Source organism: Lathamus discolor, chromosome 21 (assembly GCF_037157495.1).
Source record: "Lathamus discolor isolate bLatDis1 chromosome 21, bLatDis1.hap1, whole genome shotgun sequence".
Lineage (NCBI taxonomy): Eukaryota > Metazoa > Chordata > Aves > Psittaciformes > Psittacidae > Lathamus > Lathamus discolor.
Genome location: NC_088904.1, coordinates 2,034,899 through 2,061,092, shown reverse-complemented (window position 1 = coordinate 2,061,092; position 26,194 = coordinate 2,034,899). Strand labels below are relative to the sequence as shown.

Genomic DNA, 26,194 nt, shown 5'->3' with positions numbered 1-26,194 from the left:
TTGATCCGTTCTCCTGCGCAGTAAGGGGTTGGGTTGGAAGGAAGCTTAAAGCTCATCCATTTCCAGCCCTCTGCTACAGGCAGGGACCCCTTCCACTGGAGCAGCTTGCTCCAAGCCCCTGTGTCCAACCTGGCCTTGAGCACTGCCAGGGATGGGGCAGCCACAGCTTCTCTGGGCACCCTGTGCCAGCGCCTCAGCACCCTCACAGGGAAGAGCTTCTGCCTAAGAGCTCATCTCAGTCTCCCCTCGGGCAGGTTAAAGCCATTCCCCTTGGCCTGCCTTCACCCACGAGAACATGGTGATGCTCAGGGTATTGCTTCTCACTCTGCCTGTTTAAATGCTGTATCATTTAAAGTGGGCTTCATTACAACACACTTTTTGACTGGAGTATTCCTAGAAAACTTTTCTTTTTGCTAATGGTGCTGCATCTTTCTACTAGTATTTGCTTTGCTGATTGTTTGGCCTTAGGAGAATAGCTGTGTTGTTCTTAGCACTGATGGTTTCCTTTCTGGAGGAGATGCATTTGTTTTTTCCATCCTTGAATAATTTAGCTGCTGTTGATAGCTTAAAATGCTATTTTTCAGAGTAACTGGGTACTTGAGTAAGGCTGCAAATGAATGCTCTTCTGGATTTCCACCTGCAAATTACAAAGCTGCTACATGAAGTTTGCTATTACAGAGCTTTAGGGAATCCAATTTAGTTTGCATTTAATCAATTTGTTTTGTGGAGGAAAATTGATATCAAATCTGGCAGTGATTTTAGCAGTTATGTTTCAGAAATGAAATGATGCCTGATTCTGGTTCCACATGTGCTGGGACATTAGTGTTAAGGAAAAAAAAACAACAAAAAACCCAAACCAAACCCTGCAATTATTGCTTCTCTTACTTGTGAAATGGGCAGAGGCATTGTGTGTAAAGAGGTTTGTTTCCAGTTGAAAACGTCTGTCATCCTCAGCTGTAGCCCGCTATTGTTGTTCACCAGTGCAGCCCTAACCCAGGAAATGTCTCATAACTTGAAAAACAAACATTTTCTGGCTGGCCTCTATTAGAGACAGCATTTAGCCTGAAAACTTGAATTAGATGGTGACATAAGTTATAGCACCCTGGAATGGTTCGGGTTGGAAGGGCCCTTAAAGCTCATCCAGCTCCAACCCTTGCCACAGGCAGGGACCCCTTCCACTGGAGCAGCTTGCTCCAAGCCCCTGTGTCCAACCTGGCCTTGAGCACTGCCAGGGATGGGGCAGCCCCAGCTTCTCAGGGCAGAAATCCAGAGGATGTTCTTACTTGAGGCAAACACTGATTTCCTTGCTGGAACACGGCAGTGAGATGTGATACTGGGGGGTACCCTTCTCATCCCTGACCAGACGCATGCATAAAGGAGGAATGTGTGAAGATGTAAAGCAAAGCCCAGCCTTCTCACTGCTTGCTAGTGGCATCTGAGCTGAGCTGGCATTGCTTGGCAGCTCGTGTTTGGGATGCAGTGGGGCATCTAAAGAGGGGGATCTGACACCAGGACCTGCTCCATTCCCCAGGCTCCAGAGGTGTGTGGATGCTCTTCTGTGCTCCAACTCCTGCTCTTCCCACTGTTGCTCAGTTTGCAAGTGGAGGGATTCTTAGCATTCCTTCCAGTCTGCATCTTAGCTACACGACATCTAATTACACTGCTCCACAACAGCTAGCCAGCAAATTAACATTAGAATGGATCTCAAGGTTTGTAATTACTCACAAATGTCACGGAGCTGGAGGAACCTGGGCTCTGCCTATCCCCAGCCTCTCCTCCCAGGGCAGGGCTGTGCAGCCACCTTCTTCTCCTGCTTCTGGAGTCTTCCTATAGGTGCAAAATTCCTTGTCCTGACGCCTTTTTGTCCTTAGCAGCACCTTCCTCCTCTGTTGTTCTGGTAATTACTTTGGATACAGAAGTGTCACCAGGGTTAGGTGAGACCAGGATCATAAGGGGAACTGAATATGTGTCTTGGATAAACCGCAACTGAATTTCTTTAGTGGGCTGAAGAATCCTGGCCATTTCTACACCCTGGCAGCTGCTGCTTTCTTCTCTCTTGTCCCAGATCTGGTTTTTGTTCCTTCAGGCAAAATATCTGCTGTACCTGCTGGAAGAGTTGCCTTTGGCAATGATGGGATGCTGCTTAGAGACCTGACTCGCCCGAGGGAGGGGAGTAGGGAAGCTCACACACTGTGTAGTCTACCTTAGCGCTTGTCCTTGGGCAGGGCAGTGGCCTCAGCATCCTTTCTGCTGCTCATCTGCCCTGCTTTACAGCAAAAGCAGGGGTTATCTGCACAGGAGTCACCACCTCCTGTGGGATGGCTCTCACTGTTCAGGGGCTGGAAGCAGCAGGAGCAGTGGGGATGTTTGCATTGTTTCCCTCTGGGCTCCAAACTTAAAGCATGATCTTGGGCTCCCTGCATAGACAGCACAGAGGCAGTTACCTCCAGAATTTGCCTCAGGGTAGCTGCATCTCCTGGTACACCAAAACCGAGCTTTTTGGCCTCTAACAAGAGCATCTGGGGGTAGGTGGCTGATGCTGGGTGCTGGAAATCCTCTACATCTCATAGCGCCTGCATCAAGAGCATCCTCTAACTAAACAGGGTCTATTCAACCCTTACCCGGTTTTAACTCTGTTTTCCAGCTTAGTTTAACCAGCATTTGCTTTTGGGAAAAGAGCTGTGTGCTGTGAATTGAGGATTGCTGCCTTTTTGTGGAGAACGGGGGAAGGAATGAAATAATAGTTAATACTTAATGCATATGAGCAGCAATGCTGCTGGGGTTGCCTAGCAGCCACTTAGCCAAGCAAGGGAATAAAAAGGGCTGTCTGAATGTGGCTGGAGCTGCTTTCTGGGTTTGTGGGTGGAATCTGACCCATGCAGTCCGGGTTGGGTTGTTTTTGGGAGGGGGAGGAGATGGTGGAATTTACAACTAATGGATATTTTAGCTCTGCCGGATCATCTCCATCCGCTCCCTCACCCCCATCTGGTTTTCCTTTTCACTTTTTCAAGTGTAACTTGGAAAGCTTGAGCCAAAGGGAGGTGTTAAAAGTTTTGTATGATTTCTGGAGCTGGAATGGGCAAAAAAACCTCTTTCAGAGAGACTTTTTCCTTCTCTTTAGGACTGTATCTGACAGTCTGGAGAGCGTTAGCATTTCACGGCCTCTTCAATGTGCCGCTCAGCACATGCAGTAGATGCTGTGTAGCCTGGAAATAGCTCCTGCAGGCACACTTGACGCTTCTACCATTGCTCTCGCGCTTGCAAGGAGTGGATGTACATTTAATTTTCTGGAAAGCAAAAGCTGAAAGGGATAAAAAAGACAAGGGGGGGAGGGAGTTGCTGTATGATGGTGAATAAATGCTCCCCCTCATGGGACCAGAAAATCCCCAAAGGATAAGGTTGGATTAAACCCCATTAGGAGATAAAACGAAGGAAGGCTGTTTAAATAGTGACTTTTTGAAACTGGGTTCTTCTTTTTACTTCCTCACTAAAGGTTGGAAAGCTGGAAACCCTTTCTCTTGTCAGGCATAGCTCAGTGGGAGCAATAGGACTCCAGCAGTTGAAATGCTAAACCCCCGCCAGCATCCACACTCCAGAGGAGAGGTGTCAGCTCTCCATTTCAATGTGTTTGCCTTATCTCAGCGGTAACTTTTTAGCATATTAAAGCAGGAATGATGGCACTTAGCACAAAGAAATGGGATGAGAAGACTCTTGGACTTAATGTGCCCATCTTAATAAGGTATTAGGGCAGCCAAACTCCTTTACACCTTGAAATGAGTTGATTGGACTTGGGTCAATGCCAGCAAAGAGATCACTTCAGTAATTTTGGTGGAAGGAGCAAGGTCGAGTTGTGGCTGCTCTCATAGAATCCCAGACTGGTTTGGGTTGAAGGGCCCTTAAAGCTCATCCAGCTCCAACCCTTGCCACAGGCAGGGACCCCTTCCACTGGAGCAGCTTGCTCCAAGCCCCTGTGTCCAACCTGGCCTTGAGCACTGCCAGGGATGGGGCAGCCACAGCTTCTCTGGGCAACCATATTTCACACAGCATCAAGACTTCAGTGCTGGAGTTTGCCATAAGGCAATAGGCAGGGTGGGAAAAGGTATCATTAATCAAAGGAGCTTGTTTTGAGTTTAATTTTCTCTGCGGTGAATGCAAATGCTACTGGATCGCCTCAACCAGCTGCTCATGGTGGGGGGTTTATCCCTTCGCAGGGGAGAGTCTTCAAGTTATGTCACTTCTTAATTCTCAATTGTCACTTTTACATTGCCAAGCTCTGCCCCTCTCCTGCCTGTCTTGCACGAGTATCAGCTCTCTATTGAATGTGCCCAGTGCTATGACTTCCTATTTCTCATCCAGTGGGTGAGTGATGTCTGCTTTCCATGGCGTGTGCCTCAGAGAAGCAAATACCTTGCTGCAATTTGTGCTGTGCCCCGGGCGTCTGTGCCATTGGTAGAGAAACACCCAAAACCATGGCAAAGGCAGTGCTAAAAGCACATCCACATCTGGAAACCAGCAACCTCTGTCAGTAATCACTGTGTGGGTGAACTGATGGGATGCCAGTTCCTAAGCTTGGATTTAAACGTTGGAGGGATAAATTCTGCCCAAATTCGGCTCCTATTGAATTGGGGAACCTGTGACAGCAGCATGTGGCCTTAATGGAGATCAGCAAACACAGCAGAACTTTTCTGTTTCAGATCATAGCACTGAGCCCGGGACAATGATGTGTTTCCACCAGCAAAGCAAAAACCTGTCTCTAGGCTTGATTTCCACCTTAACATGCTCTAAGTGTTTGTAAGTTTTTGCTTATGATTAATTGCCTCAAATTTTAATGTATAAAAATGCAAAGTAGAGAATTTAATTGGGTTTCCTACGTTCACGGAATTAGAAGAAAACATCTTTTTGGTGAGTTTCTCCTCTTTATCAAATCAGAAGGCACTCACAAACCACACACGCCCTCTCCCAACAGCTCATTTCCCAGCCTACCTTCCCCAGGCTCACACATACCACTAAGGAAAGCAAACCTGTTTTATGTAAGCCAAATCCTACATTAAAGGGATCTAAATTGGATCATGGAATGGTTTGGGTTGGAAGGGACCTTAAAGCTCATCCAGTTCCAACCCCTGCCATGGGCAGGGACCCCTTCCACTGGAGCAGCTTGCTCCAAGCCCCTGTGTCCAACCTGGCCTTGAGCACTGCCAGGGATGGGGCAGCCACAGCTTCTCTGGGCACCCTGTGCCAGCGCCTCAGCACCCTCCCAGGGAAGAGCTTCTGCCTCAGAGCTCATCTCCATCTGCAGGGAAACCTCTAGGAATATACACATAGGTGGTGGTGGTGGGGAAATAAAGTTGCAAGAGGAGTTGCTCAGGGGCTCATGTTTGCAGGGAGCTGCTGCTGCTGCCTTCCCCGGGGCACCAAACTGCAGACACAGCATGGGGGTAGCGTGCGCGTGTGTTTGCCTAATGACCAGTTACAACCAAAAGAGGTTAACTCCTTAATAATGTTTGTAAAAACCAAACAAACCGAGGACGGTTCCTTTCCTGGGCATCTGCTTTGGAGCAGATCGAACTGCCCAGCCTGGTAATCCGTTTATTCTGAAATAACAATTAAATAAAGCCCAAACAAAGCCCCGGAGCCTTCGGTCCCTTCCCCGTCCCGTCCCCCCCCCCCCGCGCAGTTACTATAGCAAAGAAATTATTTGTCAGTCCTCCCGGGCTGCTGAAAATACCCGCTGACATATTTAGTGAGCGCTCGCGGCGGGGAGGGCGGGCGGGGATGAGGATGGGGATGTTTGGTTTGGGAAGCGCTCCCCGCGTTGCCGAGCAACGCGCCCTGGACACGGGAGGGGACCGCGTCGCCCCTGGCAACCGCTGTTGCTCCCCAAACAGCGCTGCCTGCGCATCCTCCCCCTGTACCGCCGGCTTCCTCCGCCCGCGCCGCGCTTCCGAGGGGCTGGGAAGGGTCCCTGGAACCCCTCAAGGTAATGTCAGGATCAGGATTCAAGTCAGCTTCCCCCTCCCTGAGTTTATGATTCAAAAGGGCTTAAATCTTCCCTCTCGGATTCACAGACTCCGAGCGCAATGAGCGCAGCACTGGAGGATGTTAAACTGCAGCTTTGCCTTGCCTGCTCAGTGGATGGAGAAGATCAAGTGGTTTGTGGGTGTCATCTGAACCCCTCCCTAGCCAGGCTGAGGACAGAAGGGGCAGTGGCCTGAGACGCCAGTCAGAAGGAGCCCCCCCCCCCCCCCCTTTATGTCTCCAGGCCAAACCCACTGCCCACAGGAATTTATTGCCTGGATAAAAGGCATAAATCACTTAATTCTAGTTCAGTAACAGTCAATTCTCTTTCTTTGGGAGAGTGGGAGCTATCAGAGCAGTAGTTGCAAGCTCTTCTCCCATTTGTCTAGAATACGGTCTGTCCTATTGCTGTCCTCACCTAAAATACAGCAGGGCTTTTCTCCAAGAGCAGAATATTCAAATACCTATTCCCAAGCTGTGTTTCTAGGGCATCTGAAGCAGCCTTCTCATTTCTTTGCCTTTCCAGGAAGAATTGTGTGTCTCTAGATAGTTGTGTCTTCTGTCTGGGGTGATGTTAATGCTGGAGTCTGCAGTACCCATCACTAAGAGCTGTATGAACCCTCAGTTTCTACAGGGAAATACCCAGCACCTTGCCCCTCTTCTCTGTGCACTCTTACCAGTGCACTGGAAAGCAATTGCTCCTGTCCCATTGCTCCTGCAGATGTTTGAGAGAGATGAAGAAGCTTGCCCTTAGTGTCAGGAGAAAGAAACCATCTTCTTCCTCCTCCTCTTCCTCCTTGTGCCTGCCCAGGCACTACCTGCCTCTCAGAGGGGAACAGTGACCACTTCTTGTTTCTCTCCTTGCAGGCTTCTCAAACTCCCAAATACAAACCCACAGCATCACCAATGCTCGTGACCACTTGCTCATCCCCTTGAGCCACGTTTCAGCCTGTGAGCAGTCTCCAGAGCACTCAAGCTCAGGCTGTAAAATCCAAGACAAAGTTGTCTCTCTTCTGAGTGGCCACAGTTGATGTTTGTGGCTTGTTCTGCTTAACTTTGTCAAGCCCCACAATGCTTGTGAATGGTGCTGTATAAATAAATAACATCCAGGGCTGTGCTGGCAGCGGTTGCTTCTGTATTTGTTGGTCACTGGAGAGGCATGATGGAAACAGCCACATCTAAATGAAATCCTGCAGCAAATCACCTACTTCACACTTACAGGGCCATATTCCATAGTTTTCTGCCATAGGACAAGCTAGAAAAGCTGCTATTGCAAAAACACAGTCGAGTACCAAGGTTTGCAGTTCCTTGTCCCAAAATGAGCCCAGTTCATTGTGTGTGTAGGGTGGGAATTAGCTGTACCCAGGTACCTGGGATCATCCTGAGAGCACACAGAAGCAGGGCTACAGACCACAGGGCTCAAGTAACCAGATGTTCTGATTTGGGGTGTGACTAAGATTTGGCTTAGACAGGAACCTTCGGAATGCTTTTGTGCCAGGTTTTCACTTGATGTGCTGTATGCTCCTTGGTGAATCACAGCCTGGGAAACCCCTGCAGTGCACCTATTAAATGTGAGAAAATGATGAATTTGAGCCCAGAAGTTGGGCTTGGTTTTGCTGGGTAGCACCGAGGCTTATGTTGGAGTCGGTGTCTGAAGGGACTTGATATGGAGTACAGTGTGGTGTGTGACTTGTAATTCCTCCTTCCGGAAGCTTCCTTACTGCTCACCAGATATCAAGATGTTGTTTCTTGGGTACCATGATTTGCCATCATTTTAGCAAACCTTTCCTGAAGTCAAAACTGAGCTAGTGAAGAGGAAGGAAACAACTCTTCCATCCCTGGCAGTGTTCAGGGCCAGGTTGGATGGGGCTTGGAACAACCTGCTCTAATGGCAGGTATCCCTGCCTGTGACAGGGGTTGGAACTGGGTGAGCTTTAAGGTCCCTTCCAACCCAAACCAGGCTGGGATTCTGAGTTTCAAGCACTCATTGGACTTTGGGAACAAACAGGGACTCCCAGCTGATTCTGTTGGGAGCCTGAGGGTGAAATGCAGAGGCAGTGAATAGGCTGCAGGCTGGCGCCTGCGTTTCTGAGCACCAAGAAGGGATGCGTTCAGATCTGAAGGAATCCAGTCCTGGCTTTGACACTTGGAGAGTATTCCTCTTATTAACCCAGAAAGCAAACAGGACAGCGTTTTGGGGGGGGGGGAGGTTCACAGCATTACATTGCCCGTGTTCAGGTCTGAGATCCATGCACGTGGGATTTGTGCACGCAACATTAAACCATCACAGCGTCTGCTCTTCGGTCTCAGCTGGCTCTTAAGGAAACTCCACATTACACAGCCAGCACGGACACATTCCTCCCTCTCTTCTGCCTCTCTGAAAGTTACTTTTAAAGCCACAGCAAAGATTAGTGAGCTGCTGTTACACAACAGTTCCGTGTGTGTGTGTGTGTGGATCTATATTACTTGACTTGAGTCCATGAAATCTAATTAAAGACCGAGTGTATATTTGTATTTTGGTGTATTATTAACTCGCTAATAAAAGCTGTTTCCAAACTTGTATTTTTCCATGAGGACCAGGTTGCTGAAAACAGAAAACCAATCGACTAACAGAGCCCCTAAGCAGCTCTACACTGTCTGCTGCCCTTGAGATGTGTGCTTTGGGTTTATCTGTGTTTCCAGGGAACTGGAGCTCTTGGACAAGCAGCCTTTGCTTCTGGTTTAAATTCATTTAACCTCATCAGTGCAAGGGTCTGGTGCCTTCTCTGTTTATAGCATTTGTTTATAGCATTGCACAGCAATATAACAAGCAGCCTCTCCAAAATCAGGTTCTTATCAGGTTCCTTGTCGTGTTTGTTTCCCCCTTCCATCCCCTTCACTTCCTGCCACTTACTAAAAGGCTAAAGGTTGTGACATGAGGTTCAGGATGCCCTTCCGATGATCACCCTTCAAGTACCAGCCCCTGCTCATCTGACAGGGCTTGCTTTCAGCTGCAATGGCCATAAGGGCACCTTCCCCCTGCCCAGAGCTGGCCCAAACCTCTCCCCTCTCCTCTGCAGGAAGGGGATGCTGGTTTAGGAGGGGCTGGTTGTGAAAGGTGAAAGCTGCTGCAGCCCTTGGGATGCAGATGGTACCCGAGTGCTTGTGTCTGCTGCTGGGGATGCCCAGCACCATCCTCAGTGTTGCTGCAGGCATTCTGGGCTGTCCTTGGTGTGTGATGAGGGGTTTGGATGGAGGTCAAGGTTTTGATGAGCTGAGATTTGTCCTGTCTTAGCCTGCTCCAGCGTTTCCTGGCTCGCTCTGAAAGCCAGAAGAGCAGGTTCTTGTTCCAGGGCTTTTAGAGCCACTTTAAACCCAGGAAATACTGCAGCTCTCCCAAGTCCGGCTGGGATTGTGACTGTGCCAATTGTAGAACATTCTGGACAAGGATTAAGTTCAGGTGCTGAACAACCAGACTTCCAGATGCACCCGTCTCTAACAGGGCATCCCCTCTATGGTCTGAAGGAAGAGGGATCTCCTAAACATGGATGCTGATAGAGCAGGTTCTCTTTGGTTCTGCCACCCAAAAGTGAAGAGTTTTGTGGATGGGTGAGCTGGAATCATGTTCCAGGGGAAGGCCTGGTATTTCTTCTAGATGTCAGGCTTTGGAGACACACGCTGCAGGGAATAAAGGATGTGTGTGGACACAGAGGCAAGCTGGGGCCGATACAAGTGTATGCCTCAGTTCTGCTCTGAGGGGGTGTGATTCACTTGGTTTCATTTTCATTCACATCCAATAGATTTCATAGAGTGATAGAATCATGGAATGGTTTGGGTTGAAGAGACCTTAAAGCTCATCCAGTTCCAACCCCGTGTCACGGGCAGGGACACCTTCCACTAGACCAGGTTGCGTTTCCTTTTCCAAGGTATTAAACACTTCCTTTCTATGCCCCGGTGAAAACACAGCTGATGCCTTTTCAGGGCAAATTCCTAAATAGAGACTAAGCCAAAAATGTTGAACAAACTGGAAAATAGTGAAGTTTTTCTTTAGTAAAAAAATGAGGCATAGAGGGTGGTGGATAAACTGATGGATAGTGTGCATCTGCTGGAAAAGAAGGTAAAAATCTGCTATTCCCGGCATTCTTTCTCTTATTTTCAGTCACTTTTGAGAGCACTGAGGATTCTTAGGAGTGAATCCATGCAATGTCGAACCCGTCATTCCTCTTTCAGAGCCCATATAAGAACGTGATGCTCAAATAGCATTTTTATTCCTTCTGAATTCCCTTACTCCTGTTCTGGTTTTCCTGTTTATGCAAGCTCCAGGCCAACTAAACCTGAATAAAAGTGCCAGAAACCAAAGAACCCTTTTAAAATGTAAAAAACCCTTCTTTGAAGTATGCAAAAACCGCACAAAACCAAGCAAAAGGAAGAAAGCAAACCCCTGGCTTTGGATTTTGATCCCAGCAGTGTTCTGGATGAGAAGTAACCATTAGGGGGGTTGAAATTAAACTACAGCATCCCCAGTATTTGCAGTAAAATACCCAGATATCAGGAGGTTTCTATAAAGGGATGGCTGTATCCTGAGCTTGCAGATGGAAACGGGACCATATGTGATTCCCTGGTTATTTCACCCCCTGCTCAGCCCAAGAACCATTTGACAGGAAGAATCCATGGAGCCCAAACTGTGCACAGCTGGGCGCCCAGCGCTGGGTGCCCTACATGGCATTAGCTCCTGCTAATATTAAAGATGTCCAAAGGTTACCTCCTGCATTGATTCAGGGTAAAGCTTCCTATAAAATGCCATTAGCAATAACATCCCGCTCTTGAGGTTTCCTGCAGTCCTGGTGCATCCACCCTTTTTAGTCCTGTGTCTGCATGGAATGAAGCTTCTGTCTGTCCCCGTGACAGATTTATCTTGGATTCATTCTATGGGATGTGGCTAACAATGTGTGTAGGTGATGATTACAAGTTCAGGATACCTCCTTTTAGCAGGAGAGCTAATGCACTTGGCATGTGCTTCCTGTTGGAACAAAACCGTCAGAAATAAAAAGCAAGTGTAATTAGAGCAAGTTCACCTGGAAAAAGACACTTTTTCCACCTTTTTATAGAAAAATAATATAGTAGAATAATTGATAGCCCTAAAGGGGCTACAAGAAACGTGGAGAGGGGCTTTGGACAAGGATGAACTTGTCAGAACTTACAGAACTGATGGACAAGGGTAAAGCAGTTGCTGTCATCTACCTGGACTTGTGCAAAGCGTTTGACACTGTCCCACACGACATCCTTCTCTCTAAATTGGAGAGATATCAATTTGATGGATGGACCACTCAGTGGATAAAGAACTGGCTGGATGGCCGCACACAAAGAGCTGTGGTCAATGGCTCGATGTCCGGCTGGAGACGAGTAACGAGTGGTGTCCTTCAGGGATCGGTGTTGGGACCGGTCTTGTTTAACATCTTCGTCGCTGGCATGGACAGTGGGATTGAGTGCGCCCTCAGCAAGTTTGCCGATGACACCAAGCTGTGCGGTCTGGTTGATACGCTGGAGGGAAGGGATGCCATCCAGAGGGACCTTGACACGCTTGTGAGGTGGGCTGATGCCAACCTGATGAAGTTCAACCATGCCAAGCGCAAGGTCCTACACCTGGGTCAGAGCAATCCCAGGCACAGCTACAGATTGGGCAGAGAAGGGATTCAGAGCAGCCCTGCAGAGAAGGACTTGGGGGTGCTGGTTGATGAGAAAATGAACATGGGCCGGCTTCAGTGTGTGCTCGCAGCCCAGAAACCAACCGGATCCTGGGCTGCATCCAAAGGAGCGTGACCAGCAGGGCGAAGGAGGTGATCCTGCCCCTCTGCTCTGCTCTTGTGAGACCTCACCTGGAGCATTGTGTGCAGTTCTGGTGTCCTCAGCATAAAAAGGACATGGAACTGCTGGAACAAGTCCAGAGGAGGCCACGAGGATGATCAGGGGCTGGAGCACCTCCCGTATGAAGACAGGCTGAGGAAGTTGGGGCTGTTCAGCCTGGAGGAGAGAAGGCTGCGTGGAGACCTCAGAGCAGCCTTCCAGTGTCTGAAGGGGGCCTATAGGGATGCTGGGGAGGGACTCTTCATCAGGGACTGTAGTGACAGGACAAGGGGTAACGGGTTAAAGCTTAAACAGGGGAAGTTTAGATTGGATCTAAGGAGGAAATTCTTTCCTGTGAGGGTGCTGAGGCACTGGAATGGGTTGCCCAGGGAGGTTGTGAGTGCTCCATCCCTGGCAGTGTTCAAGGCCAGGTTGGATGAAGCCTTGGGTGGGATGGTTTAGTGCGAGGTGTCCCTGCCTATGGCAGGGGGGTTGGAACTGGATGATCTTGAGGTCCTTTCCAACCCGAACTGTTCTATGATTCTATTCTATGATTCTATGAGCAAGTAAGCTTTGAAAAGCAAATTAAATACAATCCGTTATGATACTTGTCTTCAAATAAGTCTTCAAGTACTTGTCTTCAGCTACTCACTGGAACAGTAACAGTGTTAGTGCTTCGAAAGCAGCACTAGTATGGATGCATGATCAGTCTGGATGCTGGTGTAGGCTAGCTCATGCATTTTACAGTTCTGCCTTCAGAAAAGAAAGAGATACAAATACGAGACCTAAATACCCCATGAGAGCCAAGACTGTGCCAGTCCCACCCCTGCTTTCTGTAAGGCTGCTCCTCGAATAGAAAAGTGAGGCAGGGGGGGATTATATTCACTTCACTTGGTGACATCTTCCAGTATAAAACCACCAAGGAACTGGGCTGCAGTTCCAACAGAAGCAACCCTGGGCCTGAGGAAGTCAAGGACTTAAATGCTCTTTTATTTGAAGGCTCAGGGCTGCCTGGGATGCTGCTGGTCCTTACATGTCCCACGGAGCATGGACCAGAGCACCAAAGGAAAGCAGCCCAAGTACCTCCCTGGGGCAGGCTCCTGCTCTGGCTCTGCTCAGCAGCAGGTACTGGATGCTTGGGGCATTGGCATTTAGCTCTGAAATGGTTTTGAGTGCTCAGGAGCTCATAGTTTATATGAAACCATTCCTTGGAAAAACACTTGTCGTTCCTCATCTCCTGGCAGCACAGCCCCAGCACCCTTCCAGCTCCTTCCTTTCCTTGCTCTTTTGGGGACCTTGGGAACCGGTGCAGAGGATGCTGCTGCTTTCCCTTCTCGGCACTTGGAAGCTGTGGGATGTTCTCCTGCTGCCTCCTCTTTCCCTCCCCATTCTGGCTGCAAATTTGAGCATGGAACATGTTTTGCTCCTCTTATTTCTGCTTTCCCAGCGTTTGGCAGCTGGTTTAGGCAGGAGAGATTAACAAAGGCAAGGCCATTTACATGAAGGCAATGTGGTTTATGAATGGAACGGTGAGAAGTGGAGTTTTCATCGCCCTCAAGGCTAGTGGCAGTACTACTTGTCTTTCTCAAATGCATTCAGACTTTGCGGCCAGTGCTCAACAAATCCCTTACCTAGGGGAGTGTCCTGGCTTTTTTAGGAGTGGGAAACTTGAAGCCTGGGGAAGGGGAAGCATCTGTTCAAGGTCATGGAGCGCATCGGTGGCAGAACCAGAAATAGCACCCAGAAATTCTTAGTTGTTTTCTGTCTTTTCTTTCCTGTTTTGCTTGGATACCGAGACAGCTGTGAGTAAACAGGAGCTTTGTTATCTGCCTGATTCATTCAGGGATGATGCAACCTGGAATCCAGATTTCTGCAATGCCTTCCACGGTCCTGATGTTGCCCCTGACGTCACCAGCCCCATTGAGCAACCCGAGTTTTAAACTTGTCTCTACCTGAGTCGCTGATGTCTTGAGCAAGGCGCTTTTCACAGCAATTTCATTCCTGGTGCATGGTCAGGTCCCATCTGCTCTTTTCCCTGGCATAACAACTGACTCGTCTCTTTGCTCTTCTTAGCCCAGCAAGGAGCCCTGGATGGGGATGCTGATCCTCTCTGTGACCCACCAGCAGCTCTGTTGACTACTAATAAGCCTCTCAGTTTGTGCCAGCTCCCCAGTGCAGGGGCTGCCAAGCTGCCAGGCTTTCACCCGCTGCCAAACACCACGAGACACCTTCTAATAGCTTCTGTTGGTCACTCCTGCTGTGAGAGAGCTACAGCATCCTTCCCCAGGCAGCAGAGGAAGCAAGCATGGCTGGGATGAACCTCTCTCTCTCTTAGACCAGATCTAAGAGGAAGGCAGCAGATCATAGATCTTTGGGAAACAGGAGGCTTTTGAGCCAAGTAAGGAATCATGGAATAGTTTGGGTTGAAGGAACCTTAAAGCTCACCCAGCTCCAACCCCTGCCCCGGGCAGGGACCCCTTCCACTGGAGCAGGATGCTCCAAGCCCCTGTGTCCAACCTGGCCTTGAGCACTGCCAGGGATGGGGCAGCCACAGCTTCTCTGGGCACCCTGTGCCAGCGCCTCAGCACCCTCCCAGGGAAGAGCTTCTGCCTAAGAGCTTATCTCAGTCTCCCCTCGGGCAGGTTCAAGCCATTCCCCTTGGCCTGTCCCTACAGGCCCTTGTCCCAAGCCCCTCTCCAGGTTTCCTGCAGCCCCTTTAGGCACTGGAGCTGCTCTCAGGTCTCCCCTTCAGGAGCCTTCTCTTCTCCAGGCTGCCCCAGCCCAGCTCTCTCAGCCTGGCTCCAGAGCAGAGCTGCTCCAGCCCTCGCAGCATCTTCTCTGATTCATCTGCATCTCTGTTAGGAGAGGATGATCAGAAACACTGTAAAACTTCCTTCCCTGTGGGAGGTGATAAATGAGATGGAAGCAGAGAAGCGAGGCCTTTCATGGGCATTTGCTTTAGGGATGTGGCAGAACTGCCAAAGAGCTGCTCAAGCAGACTGCTGAGCTCCAGCGGCCGATGTCCATAAAGGAGCTACAAGGGTGTTCCTTACACCACACGCATAACACCCAAGAAGAGGGAAGAGCAAGACTTCGGATGCCACATTCCCTCTCCTGGAAAGCTGATGCTTTATACATCCTCTGGATCCCAGGCTCTCATGCCTGCTCACTCAGGAGCTGTGCTCCCGGGACATCAGCAAAGCTCTGGAGCACCTTGCAGTGGTTTCTCAGAGCATAGGAATTCTGTTTCCGTTGTCAGCTTTTCATCACTGGAGATTAACGTTAGCAGTGTGTGTCTCTCCAGTCCTCAGGAAGCACAGGGTGGCTTTAATGGGAAGTGAATGATTCTTTATCTAGGATGTTGCACTGAGAAATCATAAGAAGTCTTGTACATGTGCCTTGGTGGCTCCGGTACTTCTGTGTCTGTCTACCTCGTCTGGAAGGACCAGATTTCATCAGTGCCCGTGTCTGGCTTGGTTGTCATCGGTAGCAGAGCCTGTGTTTTGTAACAAAACTGAGAAGTACGTTGATTTATTTTGGCAGCAGATAGTTCAGCTTCCACCCTGCCTCTCTTTGGGTCACTGGGGGAAACCAGAAGATGAAATTCATCAGCAGGGAGGATCAGGCGGTAATTTGGAGACAGTATCTCTTCCGAGCATCCTTTTTGCACTTGAAGAGACAGCTTTCTGTAGACTTGAAATGCCAAGATCTGATCCCACCAGACCCATTCTCAAACAGATCATTAAACTATACTGGGCAATTCACCTTTCTTCTCTAACCTCTCCATGCTCGAGTCTTCCACTTGCGAAACCCTCAAAAGCTGTGAACCAGAGCCCTTTACCTCCCCATTGCATTGCCTTTTACCACAAAGAGATGATAGGCCAGCATCCCTCCGTTTCTCGTTTTCCCTTTTGCCTCTTAACATGCACAAAGTCGAGGAAGAAGTTTAAATATTGGATGCAGAAAGGAAGCAAAATGGAAAAGGTTTCCTGCTGTTATTTGGAGGCTCCGTTATGCTCAGCAGTGAGGCTGAGAGAGGAGAGATGCTGCTGCTCCAAATCGGGATGTTTCTGAAGGGTTTGGTTTTGAAGTGGCAGCAAGAAAGCTCCTGAAATAGTTTTTTAAACAGGAACTTTCGCAAGCAACCGAGAAATAAAAGGTCCCCCCCCCCCCCATATTACATCAAACTCCCCCATATGACACTGTTTGCACTCAGGAAGCAGCAGGTTTGGTGTCCCTCAGGTGGCGATGGACACAGGGAGCCAGGGCAGTGCCATGTGGGAGCGAGGAGTCCCAAGGGATAAAGAACCCTGCCCTCGTGCCACCTTTCCGCCCCCAGGATATTCCCATGTGGCCCTTGGGATGCTTCCCAAGGTGGCTGAGCAGTGCTGGCCGGGATGGGGGGACCCGGGTAACATGAAGATGCTGAGGGCATCACCTCCATGGGGTTGCAGTGTGGGAGCAGGGCTGGGGGATGATGGTGTTGGTATTTAGGGACCTGGGTGAGGCTGGTGAGGTTCTGGGGCAGGGGGTGGGAGCGGGGAGGTGTTTCTTTGTGGGGGTGATTTGGGGGTGTTAAAAAGATGCTCTTCATGTTTGATTACTGGTTATTATAACCCAAACTGACCACCCTACTTTTCTGAGAGCATTAGCTAGGCTCCAGGCACATATTTATTCAGGGCTTTTTCTTTGCAGTAGTTAAAGACGATAAGGAATAAAACTGATTTTAGAAGCGTGCTTTTACTCTTCCAGATCTGGAGCTGTCCTCACTGTGACACACTAATTTTCCAGCGCTACTTTTTGGTTATATTTAGAAATGCATTTTCTGTTCCTTCCCTCTCCTTTCGGTGGAACAATTGTGCAACTTTCTTTTTTCTTAATATAATCCTCTATTAAAATTAGCTCCAAGACTAAAAAGAGGCCTCTGTGTAGGAAGGTAGCACCTTCCTTCCTCGCACTTCCCTTGGATCTTCCAGTGGGATTTTGTGCCGTTCGGCCGCGGGTTCCTGGGTTGTAGCTGTGCTTTCCCTGCCTGACCTCCCCTCCGCTCTCCCCAGCAGTGAGCATGCAGAGTTCAGAGGGCAGATCAGACTCAGCAGCTTCTGTGGCACTTCACACCTCAGCGTCAGCCCAAGCTCCGGTGGTGCAGCTGGTGCCATCATCTCAGCAGGTAATGGATGCACAGCAGGGAATAGGGTTTCTGTGCAGAGGAGGCTGGGTTTGCTGGCAGATGTGTTTTAAGCCAGGGGTTTTATATGGGGAGAGGCCAGGTTGGATGGGGCTTGGAGCAACCTGATCTAGTGGAAGGTGCCCTTGCCTGTAGCAGGGATGCCAGTCTGGGATTTTAGGTTTGTTAATCAGCAACTTGAAGTAGTGGAGAGAACCTGTTGCTGGACTTTTAAAGGCCACAGAGATTTCCTGTGTTAGCCCTACAAATGTGCAAGCTATAAACCATGGGATTTAGATCTTTACCTGAGGAAGCCGCTTCATGCAGTCTGGTGTTTGCTTTAGTGCAAGATCCTGTTGTTATTTGGTGTGTCAGTAAAAGCAGGAGAAAACGAAACAGTCCTTAAAGGCATCTCTGCAAATGAGGTACTGAGCTCAACAGAGAAGAGGTGAGGGAAGTGCTAAGGCAGGGAGAAGGTGGAGAAGCCACATGCTGGTCTCTTCATTTGGTAGGTGGGGAGGAGGTGTCCGTGATTCTGATACATTAATATGATGCACTTGGGAGGTCTCCTGATGGGAGAGAAATGATAGCTTCAGCTGATGAATGAAACTGCCTAGCTGGAAATGGGAAGGGTTAAGTAAAACTGGTTCCTTTTTGTGCCTTTTGGGGAACTATCACAAGAAGGTTTTGTCGCAGGAAGCTGGAGGGATAAGAGGATGGGTGGGTGTAACTTAGCTACACCCTTCCCAGCTCCCAAGTGAACAGAAGTAGCTGCCATTGGATGCTGATGAAAAGGAATAATTAGAAGTTGTGAACTGGTAGGAGCATCTCCCCAGCAGACGCGGACGTTCACCTCCCTGCCCAGCTCACTGTCACCTCTCAAACTTCCCATCTTGGATTGCTCTGGGCAGTGTTTCTTGTTCCTGTTGGGATGATGTGGATACCACGGAGCAATAGTGTATTTTAGGCATTGTCAGTCATTTGGCTGTGACAACTTGTTAAAGAAGTTTAGAAACCCCCTTGGCTTTGGATTATGAGATTACCCATCCAGCCTGTGCCGGTGCTGTCGTCGTGACACGGAGTATGGAGTGGAACTCCATGGCTTAAAGAAGACCCAGAGGATTGTGGAAGATTGCTGAAGAGGAGAAGCATCCAGAGCCTTCCCTTCCCACCAGCAGGACAAAGAAGACACTAGGAATGAACTGCTGGCAGCGTGACTGGTGTGAGGCTGAAGCCTTTGGTGTTGTTGATCACTGGGCTACCTTTCAGTGCGAGCAAAGGCTGTACGAACAGGACGGCCTCATCTTACAGGTTGGGGATGAATAATTCCAGCCAGAGGGCTAAAAACCAGAAGCATATGTGTATAAGGTAGCCAGTAATGGTCAAGGTCTCTTTAGGATTCATGTGGGATTCTTTGGCAGCTTTTTGTTCTGTTGGCCCAATGTGCTGGGTATTGTTAAAGCCTCAGCTCACAGAAGATGGCTGTCTCCTTGGGGAAGGTCCTCACTGGTTTAAAAGACCATACTGATACATGGCTTTGGGCCTCACTGAATCGTTTCTCTCCGTCCCCCACATCCCCATGCTTGTTTTGTTGGATCTGCAAGGTGCTGAGCACTCTATGAGGTGTGTGTCCAACCTCAAACTGAATGCCAGCACAAAGAGCAGGAGGACGATGGAAATGACAGTGCAGAGGGAGAGGACAGTGACCACCGCAAGGCAAGGCAAAGCAGTTTTGTGCCCTTGGTAGCACTGAAGATGGAGATGCTTCATGGGAGCTTTGGTGCTGGTAGAAACTGGAAGGGCTTAGAGAATGGGATTTCTTGTTGCAGGAGGCAGAAGGTGGTTTGGAATAGAATCATAAAATAGAATCATAAAATAGAATCATAGAATAGTTATGGTTGGAAAGGACCTTAAGATCATCCAGTTCCAACTAGATATACTTGATATATACTAGATATGTACTGGAATAGCAGCCCTAAGAGAAGAAGCTTTGTGATAGGAGGAAGATGTGAATGTGTGAGGAGTGGTTCTTGTTTAGCTGTGACTGAACCTCGTGTTGAGGTGTTGTTATTTCCTCGTGTGGAGACAAGATGATCCATGTCAGAAAATGTGGATCCAGCTTTTCCCAAGTTTGGGGTATGGGGTTCGGGGCGGTGTCTGGCGCAGATTGCATTGGAAGGATGGGAACCGCAGGGATGCTAAGTAAGAGGGACTAGTGCTACTGAAGTAGGAGGCAAGTTTTCCTTGAGAGTTTGAAAGAGAATACCTAACTTACCTGTGTTACACACCGAGAGTGAGTGTCTGTTGCTGTATCTTCTTCTTTCAGAGGGTTTTGGTCCAAGCCACGGGCTCTGCTCCCAAAGGAGTGCAGATGCAGCAAATCTCTGTTCCCAGAGTTCAGCAGGCTGCACAACAGGTAATAATACCTCTGGGGTGAGACACCACCCCTGGGTCACCCACACGACATCTAAACATTGCCAGATAGCTGCTTAGGAAAATCCATGCTCTGATGAGAGAGCCCTGGAGATCACTGTGAGAGCAGCTTTCACCATCTCTCTTCCTTTCTTAGACTGATGGCAAAAGAACCGCTCAAGATACTTAAAGTTTAGAAAGAACCTTCAGCATCCCGGTTGTCTTCTATATATCTGAAGATTTGATGGATGCTTTTCATTGCCGTTTAAAAGCAGTCGTCCTCTGTAAAGACTTTTTTAGAGGCAGAGTGTTTGGGATTCTTTTTTAATGCCACAAATAATTGCACTGACTGCATGTGGCTTCATAGCAAGGTGAGGTGACAGGGAGCCATGCAAGTGTTCTTACTTATCCGAACTCTGCCGTTTGCAGTCCTTGTTTCCTAAGAAACCAGGCACATGTGATGCTGCTTCCTGTGGGCAGTGAGTCTGACTCTCTTGACTTGAGCCTCTAGCAAGTCTTTGGTTGCTCAGTTTCGGCGAAGAAAACCCCAACTTGACTGAGGACAACTGTGTCCCTCCCTCCCAGATGGACACCGCAACCTCTTCTCTGAAGGAAAGGCTGCAGCGTGATCTCACCCTTATTAGTCAGCAAAGAACCAGCCCTGAGACGTGTGTGCAGAGGAAACCCTGCTCCATTGTTTCCACTGCTCATGGAGCAAGGACTTACTTATTCATTTTAATTTGACCTTTAAAAATAAATATGTCCTTTGGGATTCCTAAGGGGGGAGGGGAGGTGGTTTGGTTTTCCTTCTCTTTTAAAAAGAAAGCATAAATGTCAAGGTAAAGTTGATAAGTTTCAAGGTTGAGGGTTGTTTAAGGCTGTGATATGCAATTTCTCCCGCTGTTCCCAGGCAATCCCTAACTCAAGTTTCTGATGCTTGTTTCAGGTGCAAGCCGTGCAGCATGTATATCCATCCCAGGTCCAGTATGTGGAAGGAGGAGAAGTTGTTTATACCAATGGAACCATGTAAGAGTCCCTTGCTGGCAGTGGCAGAGCCCTGTTACCCTCAAAGCTGGGTTGAGCCCTTTGGGCCTCTCAGGCTCTTTCCACCCCGGCACTGCTGGCACGGTAAAAGGAGGAAGAGGAGGAGCAGTTGTTTCTCCTGCCATGTGACATGCATAGGGGTAGTTTCAGCCAGACTCCAGCCTTGGAAGAGGTGTTCTCATAGAATTCCAGGGAATCCTGCCACGTTGAAGTGTCAGATATTTTCCTTTGCCCAGCCCATTGTGTGGTGATATGGGGTGGCTTTAGGAACCAGAGCAGAACTGCTATGGAAAGAAGGGAGGTTTGTAAGGTTTCCTGTTCCTCCTACTGTCCTTGGGGATGCTCTCAGCCTTCCTCACTGAGGCTACCTACAATGGCTGCAGAGCTACTTGTGGGTTCTGCTCTCACTGTTGCCATGGGCCTTTGCTCCAGGGCAGCCAGAGGACTGATCCCCATTGCAGGACTGACTCCTCCAGCACAGGTTTCAAATTCAATGGAGCAAATCCATCCTTTTTCCAAAGGTGCTCCTGGTTTCAGAAGCTGTTGTCCATGGGGTTAGATGGAGGAGCTGCTCTCCACCTCCTGACCCTGTTGTTCCTTTGACAGACGAGCTGCCTACTCCTACAACACGGAAGCTCAGATTTACGCCCCCAGCAGCGCAGCATCCTACTTCGAACCGCAGGGAGGTGGAGCTCAGGTGACTACAGCGGCATCCTCCTCTCCTACAGCCATTCCCTCTCACAACATGGTGGGCATCACCATGGACATTGGGGGAAGTCAGATCCTCTCCGGCTCGGGAGCCTATCTCATTCATGGGGGGATGGAAAACACTAGACATTCTCTGTCACATACTTCACGCTCCTCTCCAGCAACGGTATGTAGCCCTGCAGATATCGCAGCTCAGGGGCCAGGAATTGGTCCAAGGGAAGTGAAAAGCCTTCAGAGAGTAAAACTTCCACTTGGTAGTTAGCACTGTGTATATGTCTGTGTAACATGCCATGCAAACGCAAGGGGGAGAATAGACACTGGTGTACTACACATCTTTGCAAGGGGAGTTTGCAATGTCTCTCTTGGTGATGGGCAGAGGCTTGGCAAACTCTTGGTGGATCACTGAAATGATGCAGCACGGAGGTAAGGATAAATTCCTGGGGGTTCTGTGCTTCCCCTTTTCTCCCTCCAAGTAAAATGCTTTGGCTTTCCAATTCCAAGGAATTGTCTATATTAACATTTTCTAATAACAGCCAAATGTGGGGCTTGGCTTACTCAAAATAAAGAAATAGATGTTTTTAATTAAGAAAAGACCTGAATAATCCATTATTAACACAGTGGATAACTAGCATGAAAGGGGTGTCGGGCTGATCATGCCAAATGCACAGTGATCAAAAAGTCTTTCTATGTATCTCCTACACCATTGTGTATTCTGCCCATGCCACGTTGCAGAAAATGTATTTTAGGGATCATCCTGATCAAACAGAAATGTTTTAAGGCTCTCATTTGCTTTAATGGTGTCAGTCAAGGTGTCAGGATGCTGGAAGCATACAGCTGCGTGGGACTCAGGGGGATGCAATTAGTAACCCAAACCAGCCTTTCTGCACCTAGAACCTACCAGGGCTTTTACCTGGGATCTGCCAGGAAGGGCTGGAGCTCATTCCTGGACCACTGCTCACCTTCCCTTCCTGAGTTCTGTGTGTTTCTACACGTGAATGCAAAGAGAATCACAAATGGAGGAGTAATTCAGGCTTTAAAACGTGAACAGCACCACCCAGGGAGAAAAGCAGGAGCTGTTTGCTACCGAGCACTCCTGAAAATCTGGTTGTGCTTCCTCCTCCTGCTGAGTTTTCATAGAGACTTCATGGGGTTTGAATCTTTGTGCTTTGAGAGGTTGTCTTTGATGCTGGAGTACCTGTGCTCTGCCTTAGGGAGGAGTAGGGGTAACGTCCATAGCTTTGGGTGGAAGAGAAGATGGCAGCTCTGGGTTAGCTGGGGGTTATTTCTTGCATGGGAATTGTGTCTGTGTGTATTTTAACTGGTCAGAGCCAAAACCTAGCCCTGGATTTACTGCTTCAGGGAGATGGAAGGTGCTGATCTTGTCACCCGCGTGGGGCCGCATCTTGCAGAGCTGCACCACACCACGCGTGGCTTTGGGGCTTTTGGGTTTGGGGGGTTGTCTTTTGCCTTCGTTTTTCATTCCCATGGTGATGGGCACAATGGAAAGAGCCCCAGTGGAATGAATCAGTCAAATGCCCCATCAACAGCTGTAGTTTGGAGCTATCACACCAGGTAAAGCTGCTCAGCAAAACAAAAGCATTCAGGAAGCGACCTGTATGAACATGCATCTGAGATAAACCCACTCTGCTGCAGGTGGGAATGGACTTTCTGAAGGAGCTGTAACACGGAATGGCTTTGGGCCTTGTGGAGGGGCTCAAAGTGGTGAAATAGGGCATGGAAGCCACCTCTGTGGGAGGCTTTCAGTTCCTCCAGCACAGACCTGAGTCGGAGGGGAATAGAGCAGAGCCATGATAACTGCTTTGAATTTCACATCCTAATGGCAGGAGAGATAGTGGGAGGCTTAAGGAGGGCAATGACTATACCAAATCAATGGGCAGGAGCAGTAGTTTTCATTGCAATGTCTTGCTTAAACAGAGGGTAGGAAAGGCTGGTGTTAAAGAGGATGGAGAGGCTGCAGTCCTGGAAACGTGTACTTCGGCCAGGATTAAGAGCTTTGTGGAGAGAAAGCAAATGTACTTGGCTCCTGTAGCTGTATCATGTAGTGTTTGCGTGCGGCCTGGGGTGTAGTGCAAAGGGGATGGATGTCAAAGTGGGCAGCAATGTGAGGGCTTAGCTGTTTGAGAGGCAGCTGCAAGGAATGGGGAAGCGAGAGGGCTTCCATATCTGCTGGAATAATGATGGCCTGCTCCATCCAGCAGGCTGAAGCAGCACATGAAACAGTCCCATTCAGGCCTTGCCAACAGAGCACTGTTAATCTTCATTTAAATTAGGCTTTGCCATCTTCCAGACCTCCCATAAGTGGGTCCTCGAAGCTCCTCACCTTCGTGCAGGGCTGTTTAAGAGCTTTTAGTCTTTCCCCTCTAAGATTGCTTCTTGCAGATGCAAAGAGTCCATTCTTATGGGACACTTACTGAAGTGCCAAGAGGACAGGCAGCATCGCTGTGCTTGCATAAGAGGTGTTGCTCAACTGGCACCGTGCTGTGAACAGAGGAAGGAAGTGGTGTTTCCCTCTAACACTGACTCATTTCCTGAAGGCTGCATCAGCAATCAGGCCTTGGTTCCTCATGGTACACCAGGGTGTGATGGGCAACCCACTGAACCATAGTCAGTCTTAGACTGACCTTTGTTTAAACTCAATGATAACTACTTGAGAAGTGCTACAACGGTGGCTCTTTTGGATGGAAACCAAGGAAGCTGTGCTGGAAGTGCTTGAGCAGAGGATCGCGTTCAGAGGTGGATATGGCACAGACTGTGTCTTTGGGTGTCCAATGGGGTTTTGTTTGAATGCTTGGGTGTTCTTCAGAAGTTAGATGTGGTTTGTTCTGTCCTCCTACCTTTCTGACAGAGCTTGGGTTTGTAAATGGCTGGTTTTAGCTCAACCTTTATCTTCACCGTGCTATGAGTTAGTGCAAAGGGGATGCAGGACCTGGCTACTACGTGAAGGAGGCCATTGTGGAGATGCTTTGTGCCTACAGAAGAATGCGTGTTAAATGAGGACTAGAGATAGCTGCTGACTGCAAGCTGTACTGGCTGATGGGTTGCCTCGTCCTGCCTGCACTAACAGGTCACAGATAAGAAGGGTCTGACAACATTTCCTGGCAGGAGCAGGCAGTCCCTTCTGGGGGGGGGGGTTTATTGGTTTGAGGTTTTTTCTTTCCTTCCTTACCTGCAAAAACCTTGTGCTCAGCGGCACTGGAGCTCTGGGACCTCCATCTCATGGGCTAGAGATTGATAGAGGTTGGGAATGGAGTGCCACCAGCAGAAAGGAGAAGACAAGAAGGTTCCAGGAGAGGCTTTGGGCCCAAGGCAGCAGCCAAGGCCAGGCTGAGCATAGAACAGAAGCCAGGCAAAGGGACCAAGGACTCTTCAGGAGCCAGAGTGCCCCACCGGGGCTCTGCTTGGTGAAGCTCTGAGGTAATGGACATGAGCACAAGTAGCACAAGATGTGCCAGCCCATCTTCATTGGAAGATGAAATCTGTCTTCCTCCAGAGTCCCTTTGCAGTTCTCTTTAGCAGCAAAAAGAGCTTTAATACACCCCATTCTGTGTGTCAACACTCCTTGTGCCCCTACCTTAGTTGCCATTAGTTTTTTGTCAGAATATTAAGAAGTAATAACTGAAGTAATTGCTTCCAGTTCTCCTTGGAAGGGCTGGCTAAAATGCACCTTCTCCATAGCACATCCGCATTGACCTGCTGCAGCATTATCTGTCTGGTGAGGTTTTGGTCTAGGCTTGAAGGGGAAAGGAGAAGGAAAACTGCTGCTCTTTTATAAGGGGGCAATAGTGGAAGATCAGCCCCCCCGGTCTGCTCCTTCACCCTCATAGGGGTCCTTGCTGTGATGCTGGTTGCATGCCATACAGGAATGTCTCTGCAGCTTCATCCCATAAAGACTGTGCCTCATCTGTTTGCCTCTTTTTCACAAGCCTGTTGATATAAAGCATTAATCATTCAAGTATTAATAAAGAAATAATAATCTGGCTGTTGCTAACTATCTGATTTCCTTTCTTTTTCTTTTTTTTTTCCCTATGTTTTTTTTCCCCTGTGCACATTTTCTTTAGCTTGAAATGGCGATTGAAAACCTACAAAAAAATGAAGGGATTACATCACACAAAAGCAGTTTGCTCAACAGCCATGTAAGTTACAATCAGAATTTACAACCTTTTCCCTGCTTTGGTAGGAGCATTATTTGTAGCTCTTTGGTATATTCAGCAGCACGAGCCACTCGAAGCAGCCTGTGATTCAGCTGCGCTGCCCGTTCCCAAGAACCAAGAACCTGCCCCAAGTGCTGTGATGTTCATGTTTGTTGGTGAGATGCTCTGGATTCTGGTAACTGCCTCTACCCTGTGTTTGTTGATTTCATCTGCCTGGCAATGGAAATTGCTGGCAATTAAATAAGCACATTTGAGGAAGTTCTTTCTTTTCACTGGAATTGAAAGACGGCTGGAAAATCACTTGTAGTTCTACAGCAATAACTCAGTGGGGATCAGCACAGATACCCCTTAGCTAGCTCCTACCAAAAGCCTACTCCTGTGGATGCCTTTATTGCCTCTTACTGTGCCTCAGAAAGACCATTACTGTTACAATGCTCTGCTAAATCCATTTGCTAGACCTCTCTCTTCTCACTACGCCAACAATTTCTCTGCTTTGTGTGCAGTTCCCACTATTCTGCTGGTCCTCTGCATCATGGTTTATGGCTCCCGTGCAGTAATGCTTACCAGTGAGCACATGCTTGTGTGAGATTTGAAGGGTCTAATTCAAGTCCTGTTGAAGTCATTGGGCTTGCCTTGACTTCGTTGTGTTTTGATTAGGCTCAAGCATGGTCTGCACTGAGAAATCACAGCATACAAAGTGATGCTTCTTTATTCTAACAGATTTCTCTTTGCTTTGCATTTGGGGGTGTAGCTGTTGTCATTCTTAGGGCCTGCAAAAATCCCTGCCCTTTTCACCCCAAGGAAATAAAAGGAACATTAAACTTAATGGGCTGATTCTCTTAAGCTGACGTTG

The 26,194-nt window shown here is 48.6% G+C and overlaps 1 protein-coding gene across 8 annotated transcripts in view; it reads left to right on the top strand.

The window, feature by feature from the left end:
• The window catches only part of RFX2 (regulatory factor X2), a 55,157-nt gene that overhangs the window by 10,486 nt on the left and 18,477 nt on the right, over window positions 1-26,194 (top strand). The window contains exons 2-6 of one of the 8 annotated variants that reach the window (XM_065699974.1): window positions 16,899-17,008; window positions 19,332-19,421; window positions 20,364-20,443; window positions 21,068-21,335; window positions 25,249-25,323. In XM_065699974.1, the coding sequence (XP_065556046.1) occupies window positions 16,904-17,008; window positions 19,332-19,421; window positions 20,364-20,443; window positions 21,068-21,335; window positions 25,249-25,323 (618 nt within the window). In that variant the 5' untranslated portion in view covers window positions 16,899-16,903. Of the gene's footprint in view, window positions 1-16,895; window positions 17,009-17,780; window positions 18,317-19,331; window positions 19,422-20,363; window positions 20,444-21,067; window positions 21,336-25,248; window positions 25,324-26,194 lie in introns of those variants that run through there. The other 7 variants (XM_065699973.1, XM_065699972.1, XM_065699979.1 and 4 more) reach the window with 7 other exon arrangements.